Source organism: Nicotiana tabacum, chromosome 21 (assembly GCF_000715075.1).
Source record: "Nicotiana tabacum cultivar K326 chromosome 21, ASM71507v2, whole genome shotgun sequence".
NCBI classification, from domain to species: domain Eukaryota; kingdom Viridiplantae; phylum Streptophyta; class Magnoliopsida; order Solanales; family Solanaceae; genus Nicotiana; species Nicotiana tabacum.
The window spans coordinates 98719839-98727880 of NC_134100.1; the positions used below are offsets into that span (position 1 = coordinate 98719839).

Genomic DNA, 8042 nt, shown 5'->3' on the forward strand with positions numbered 1-8042 from the left:
ATCACATAGTTTTTTTTTTAATAAAATGGAAAAGTGTAAGGCCCGAAACAATTTCAAAGTACTTAAGCGCTATTAAGAAAGTAGATGTGTGCTAATTATATTATTTTATATGCAGACGAGGGCTATTGATATGATGGATATCAATTAGATATGATAATAAGTGTACGAGGCATATTATAAGTGATGTGGGGTCTAAGGAGAGGCCTAAGTCTAAGTCAAGTTGGAAAATTACATAATAGACTAAAGTTCCAAATGAGTACGCACAAGACCAACATTTGGACGAGTATATATATATATATATATATATATATATATATATATATATATATATATATATATATATATATATATATATATATATATATATATAAGGAGTTATATGGTGTAACCTATCAAATGAAAGATCTTTGAGTCTAGTTTCTAACGCTTTAAACCGTTTGTCATTTGGACACTCCTACAAGAAGTTATGACCAAATTACCAAAAGCTGGCAGAATTTAACACTACCGTGTCGCCCCATGCGGCGCGCCTGTGGGGATTTTCAGAATACTTCAAAATTTCATTTCTAAGCACATTTTTCTCAGTCGCGCCCCATGCAGCGCGGCAGTACAATTTATGGGTTTTAAGACCCGACCCCCCCCCCCCCCCCAATTTCATTTAACTCGTCTGGGTTTGTTTTTTTGGGATTTCTGGTGTTTTATAGAGATGGGAGAGCGATTCCATACCCTAGTTTTCAATTTCGGATTTGTATTAAAAGTAGGTCATGAGAAGTATGATTCTTGGGTGTGAGAGTATTATGTATACATGTATGGATTTATTATGGAAATATGAATATGAATCAAGTATTAGAACTCATGGTATGGTGATTGGAAGTCATAAATTCTCAATTTAAATGAATACCCATTTGTAGAGATTAAAAATTAATTATTTGATGGAATTTTGTTGGTCGGGTGTAAATGGTTGGTCACACATGTGATGTTGGGATATAAGTTGTTAAAGAATGATGGTGGGATGAATTGTTGGTAAATGGTGTTAGTTGGAAGAACTAATTATATGATTAAGAGATGTAGAAATGTATGCCTACTAGATATTTGATAAATTATCTAAATGGCTTAAACTATGGAATTGGTTATTAATGTTGGTCCATTGGATGTTGATATTGTAGATTGAAGTTGCTTGGTATAGTAGATCGATGTAGTATCATTAAGGGGCGAATTTTAGTTTCGTATCGTTGGCATTGAATTGAGGAGACAAGAAGGCATTCAGAGGTAGATACACGCGGAATGGAATTTCCGGAATATTGATTAGCTTGCTCGACGTTGGATTCGTCTTGTTTGAGGTAAGTAACCCTTCTAAACTTAGAGCTGAGGGTATAAACCCCGAAAATACGTGTTATATAATTTTTTTTTAGGTGACGGGCGTGTGGACATGCACCGTAGAAATTGTGACATAATTGGTTCTGTAAAATTATGTAGTCAAATAATCTTAGAAATTATCCATGTACTTTTATGTGTTAAAGAAATTGAGCTGAGAATCATGTTAAAAATCATGCTGAGGCTATATACCAGTATTATTGAGACCCACAGAGGTCATATTGCTGTTGAATTAATTATTTAAATTGAAATTTCATACTCAGTCATATTCCTTCATTTCATATTATATCTAAGTCTCCGTTATTATTTATTGATACACCATATCATCATTTAGGGCTAGTTTCATGACAGTGTGAGCCCGAGAGACTGGAGAGATTAATGATTGAATGAGGCCGAGGGCCTGATTGTGAAGATAATTATGGGATTGGGTTGTACGACGCAGCAGGCCATATTGGCTTTACACATGTTATTATTATGGGATCGGGCTGCATGCCGCAGCATGCCAAATTGACTTATTATAGCGGTTGGGCTGAATGAGCTCCTCCGGAGTCTGCACCCCCCATAGTGAGTGCAGTTGATATATATCTGGGATGGATCTTTCCTGGGTATGGATCTTGCCCCATATATATATTGAGGGATGGATCTTCCCTGGACATGGATCTTGTCCGAATCATTTATATTTGGGGATGGATCTTCCCCTAGGCTGGATTAGCCTTATACAATATTGAGTGACTGAATGTCAGTTATTATGTATATATATTTGGGATGGATCTTCCCTGGGTTGGATTGCCTTATACAGTACTGAGTGACTGAATGTCAGTTATTATGTATATATATTTGGGATGGATCTTCCTTGGGCTGGATTGGTCATATACACTGAGTGACTGTGCCTGAGTTGTTATTTATATTTGGGATGGATCTGCCCGGTACAGTGCTGAGTGACTGAGTGTGCTGAATATTGAGCGTGATGAGTGAAAATGCGAGAGAGTGAGATTGAGTCCTCTGAGAGTGTGAGTACTTGAATTCATCATTGTGCTGCGTTGCATTAGACATGCCATCTGATAGTGAAATTTAGTACCTGTTGTTAAAGTTTTTGATAAAAAAATCACATATTTCAAACTTACTCATATTTTCGGTGATTTTCGGCAAAGGATTTGAGTTTTTCTTTTATACTTGAAAAGAAAATGTTTATTTTCTGGAATTGTATACGAGCTAAGCATTTTATTGTTGAGTTATTATTTAGTGCTGCTTAAAATTATATTGTTATGAGATGTTATTGGATATTGGTGTGGACTCTGACCTTGGTACAAGCTCGTCACTACTTTCAACCTAAGGTTAGGTTTGTTACTTATTGAGTACATGGGGTCGGTTATACTCATACTACACTTCTGTACCTTGCGTGCAAATTTCGGATGTTGATGTTGTTGTACATGGCGGGAGCTAGCATTGAAGATGTGTCTCTTGTTCTTGGTAGCTTTAGAATTATTAATTTGTTTATGTATATGTCAAACAGATGATGTATTTAATTTCATACCAACTTTGTAAATTCTAATCTTAGAAGCTCATGATTTGTAGTACTAGTCATTGGGAAGTGTGTAAAAGTTAAGTTATTTCATTATTTATTTTCTCAGAAAATCTCATTGAATCGGATTGTTATTATTTGGCTTACCTAGCAGGTGAGGTTAGGTGTCATCACGGCTAGTCGAATTTTGGGTCATGACAAAAGGAGGGAGTAACAACATCAATTTCACTAAAACCTCGCAGAGTTTACTTTGAATTCATATTATGTCTTTTTTGTTTTTTTCATAATTTTTAAAAGAAAAATTACAATGACTAATGAATGTGATCCCAAAAAATTTAAATCATTGCCGTAATTATTTTTCTATCTTGTACCCTTTTAATTAATTATGAAAAGAAATTAAAATTTCTTGAGTAGAAAACTAACCATAAGCCAACTTAGACATGTTTCTTGGATCAAGTAACTCTATAGTTTTGCAACTGAAAAATGAGAAAGCATCTTCATTGAACTCGAGAAATACATATATAATTCAAAATGTTATCAAAGACCAGCAGCACATCATACAATGGTTTTTATCTCTGAATTAACTGATCTTGTTATATGTATATATTACGATTTCTTTTCTGCATTAGTATACATAATTCGAGCCGAAAACATTACAGTTCAATTGAATACCATAGTACTCACCCTAAATCCGCCTCTGACTATACATAGTTCTTCGTACATACCAGCATATTTGTCCAATATATATCAGGCATAATACATTGTATTCAAAATGCAACATTTCTCTATCTTTTGTCACATCCCAATCAAGTCCGGTAGTCCAAAAAAATCCTCACAACACATCATAAAATAGTTTTTATCTCTGAATTAATTGATCTTATTATATGTATATATATTTTTGATGTTTTTTTGCATATGTATACATAGTTTGAGCCGAAAACAATGAGTTTAGTTGAATACTATAGTACTCGCCCTATATTCGCCTCTGACTATACAATACATAGTTCTTACATACCAAAATATTGGCCCTATATGTATCAGACATAACATATTGTATCCAAAATGCGTCATTTCTCTATCTTTTGTCACATCCCAATCGAGTCCGGTAGTCCAAGAAAATCCTCGCAGCACCATAGTGAGCCAATGCACCAAAAATAACAAATGTATGAAATATTTGATGACTATGACCAACTATATCAAAAAATCCAGGCTTCCATTTCTCCGGTATTCGGCTAACATAAAATATAGCCCCTGTTATATAACACAATGCCATTGCAGATTCATATGCAAGTGTGACATTCCTCATAGGATCAGTCCAATTCAACACAAGTGCATGGATTGCAGGTACCAGACCAAAACAACCCATGGACATGAAAAGCCCGGCCCGAAATGACCGATATTTTCCGGTCGAAAACACGGGGAAGAGCAAGGTTATGATAGTGCAAATTCCCAAGATTGTGATTCCAATGAGGTAAACAATTTGCCAATGTGGTGAACATTGAAAGATGTAATACATTGGTGGGAAGAAAGAAGTGATGATCATTACTGATATTCCAACATAGTCCATTTGGACTAAGAAAAGGTTCAGTTTTTGTGAGTGACATGAGAAGAGATGACAAATACTGCTTGAAAGAAGACAGAACATTGCACCGGCTAAGAACACATAGAATGGCCAAGTTGCTTCATTTGTTACCCTATTTGATAATGTGATGTCCATTGGTAAGTGTCGGTCCTGCGTTAGTGTAAAGAAGTTTTACGCTATCAGTTCAATGACATAGTTATTAGAAGGGTTTAAGTTGTATACATTGTCGCCCACATTGTTAAGATGCTTTACGTAAGCTACCAATACAATTTATCTGGTTATAGCACGTCCAGTGGTGGATCTACATTGTCAATTGTGGGTGCTCAAGCATTCATTATCTTTGACCAGATTTAGTAAATTTGCATAGGCAATTATAAAAATATTTAGACAAATATTGAATGAGCACCCACAACTTAACTCCTTTTTTATCTTCTTTCAGAATTTTATTAGCAAGCACCCATGACTTTAAAATCCTGGATCTGCTACTGAGCACGTCATTACTCTATTTTCCATATTATCATATCCAACTTAATACGAAGAGTTACCTTATATTGTGGTAAATTTAGTCTGAAAGTATAATTAAAAACTATACATTATCATTTCACGGAACTTAAATCCTTCTTAAAAATGAATTTAACTTATATATACTGGTGGTGCAAAGAATTTTTACATATTAGTGTAATTTTACTTGTTATAACATGCAGTCAATTTTATTTTTCAAGTAACTAATTTCACTTATTATGAAAATTATCTATACTTATCATTTATGTGATCTGATAATGTAAAATGAATTTAACTTATATATATTGGTGGCGCAAAGAATTCTTACACATTAGTGTAATTTTACTTGTTATAGCAGGTTGTCAATTTTATTTTTCAAGTAACTAATTTTACTTATTATGGAAATTATCTATACTTATCATTTATGCAATCTGATAGTGTAAAAGCTCTTTTACATTGTCAGTTTATAAAAGATTAAACTCCTTAAAAGTTCATGAAAATGTACTGCTAACAATATTTTAAGAACCAGCAGGTAACTCACCTGGGAAAAAGCCTTTGAACTGTGAGAGATGTTTGCATTTCCACTCGTCGGAAAATTTCTGCAAGATTGAAGGAAAACTCAATTTTTTTCATCTTAAACTATGATAATTACTAATATTCAGAATTAATTCAAGTATTTTTAATGGATTAGCAAAAAGTGATATTAAAGTTTAGTTTTATGTGTTGAAATGGAATAGTTGATTATTAGTCCCCGTATTATTAGTCATTTTGGCGAACTAAATTTGTTTCAAAATAGTTGACTTTTAGAAAAACAAGACGTTATTTATTAATTTTTCTGAATTTACTTTTATTGTTTCAACTAGTGAAATATTAATTAAATGAGAAGATTAAAGAGCAATAAAAGATAATTTAAACAAATACTCATGATATTAAGCATATTAAATATCTTTCTTAAGATACGTATAAAAACTTTAAAAGACATATAATAAGAACGGAGAAACGTATCATCTAAATATATGTTACCAAGAAAATATCAGCTGAAAAAGATGTGCAGACATTTAAAGAAAGTGGTTGGGAGTTTGATCGCCAGCAATATCGTACAAGCATATTGAAAAATGTCTTTTTAACCTACATTTCACCCATCAAAATATTGGACCACCTATGGATATTTTAGGCCTTTGTTCTATAAAAAATTGTTTACGTACTAAAGTTCACCACATCAAAAGGATATAATATTAGCCTTGTGCGGAGCCAAAATTTTAAATTTATGAGTTCGGTATCCTAAATTTTTTAAGTTATTGGGTTCTATGTTAACAATTTATAAATATTCAACAATTTTTTTAAAGCAAAAACAAGATTTGAACCAAAGCTACTGGATTCGATTGACCCGTTCCTAATATATCTTTTTAGTTTCTCATATAGGGTTTAATATCCGCGATACGTCTCGATTAATTTGAATTAGCTAAGGACAGAAAGCTTCGATCCATTTCACCATAATCATTTATGGTAAGTGGCTCTATCATTCCTAACGCACTAATATCTTGTTTTCTTTTTAATATTATCATTTAGGTGACACTTTTATCATATCATAAGTCCTAATCTATTAATTTCTCTCTTTTTTAACATTATCTTTTTATTTTTCTGGTGCTGCATTTGCTGTTACAAGAATAGTCAAACCTATAATCTTTTTTGTTGAAGTTAAACGCTATCTAATTACTTGAGATAATGAGGAAAGGGATATATAGACACTTAATTAAAGAAAAGGTAACTTATGGAAAATAGTGAAAAATAAAAAATAAAAAATAAAAAAAGAAAACAAATTAGTCTTAAAATATGCAATTTGACGAGTGAGGTTTGCTGGTAAATGAATTTTTAAAAAAAGAACAGTTTTTCTGAAACTAGTAGTATTTTCAATAAAAGAAAAAAAATGTTGCTTTCTTTCACTTGGAAAAAATTATAGAAGGGTAAAGTTCAACAAAAAAAAAAAAAGAAGAAGAAGAAGAAGCAGAATTAGGAACATACCGAATAAACATAGTCATAAAATCAGCAAGTTGAGATACATGCTCCGCATTAGCTATGGTTAATACCATAAATAGAATAAATCCAATCAAATGCCTGTAAAAAAATATATTCAAAACTCCAGATAAATAAATTGCAATTTAAGCTATTTGAAAATCTAAATTAAGAAAAAAAAACATGAAATGAAATACTTACGTCCAGACATTAAGAGTTTCATTATGCCAACGAAAAATACTGAAAAAGGCTTCTTTGAGAGGCCAATTAGCTCTGTAATAATTCAATATATACTCATTATCCTTCATATATTCTGGTAATTCATCATAAGAAATTAAAGGGTATTTTTCCCTTTTTCTTATTCCATTTTTCTCCATCTTTTTGCTGTAGCAGTTTCTGTTTGAATCAAGATTCTGATCTTTTTCTTGACTCATTATCTCTGAATCAATATGATATTAATCATAGAGAGAAAAGAAAGAAGAAGAAGAAGAGAGTTTCTATTTTTTCTTTAAGAGTTTGTGCTATAATTATTTTCTTGGATTTTGATGAGTGTGTGTGTGTGTGTGTGTGTGTGAAGGTGTTTTTAGGTTGTTTTGTCCGAGTATTAAGTGGGGTTTTATTTTAGGGTAAGTTGGGAAGAAAAGAGCATTTATAGAGAAAACACTTTTTTTTGGTTAAGACTTTCTTACAGTTATAGCCAATACAGATTGTAGGTTGGTCATCAACAACTTCTCTTCTCGTGATGCCTTAGATGACCCCTTTTAATTTCTTTCTCACTAGTATAAGAACCCGCACAATGCGCGGATAATTTGACAGAATATTAATCTTATAAAATTATGATATAATATATCATATTAATTTAATAAATATTAGCTATATTTTATTATTTAATATAGTGTGCAGAAATATAACACAATCTATAAAAAATTAAAGGATACACATCATATAATAATCAAATAAATTGGTTGTTCCTTTTTATTTTTATTATTGAATTAGCAAGTACTTAGTACTATTGATAATTTTCTTGAGTGTTATTTATTTATCTTTTATTTT

The 8042-nt window shown here is 31.9% G+C and overlaps 1 protein-coding gene across 1 annotated transcript; it reads right to left on the minus strand.

The window, feature by feature from the left end:
- Window positions 1–3514: 3514 nt before the first annotated feature.
- LOC107831935 (heptahelical transmembrane protein 1) lies at window positions 3515–7653 on the minus strand. Its single transcript, XM_016659731.2, has 4 exons — window positions 7191–7653; window positions 6999–7091; window positions 5518–5575; window positions 3515–4625 (listed from the first exon to the last, which is right to left on the minus strand). Exons 1-4 carry the CDS (start codon window positions 7421–7423, stop codon window positions 3969–3971), a joined length of 1041 nt encoding a protein of 346 aa, XP_016515217.2. The 5' UTR covers window positions 7424–7653; the 3' UTR covers window positions 3515–3968.
- Window positions 7654–8042: the final 389 nt, after the last annotated feature.

Excerpts from the sequence above, each read along its gene's own strand:
- LOC107831935 (XM_016659731.2), bottom strand. The coding sequence starts at position 7,423 with ATGAGTCAAGAAAAAGATCAGAATCTTGATTCAAACAGAAACTGCTAC. Across the intron at positions 7,092-7,190 it reads GAAACTCTTAATGTCTGGAC|GCATTTGATTGGATTTATTC; the intron begins GTAAGTATTTCA and ends ATTTTTTTACAG. Across the intron at positions 5,576-6,998 it reads TTTATGACTATGTTTATTCG|AAATTTTCCGACGAGTGGAA; the intron begins GTATGTTCCTAA and ends TCAATCTTGCAG.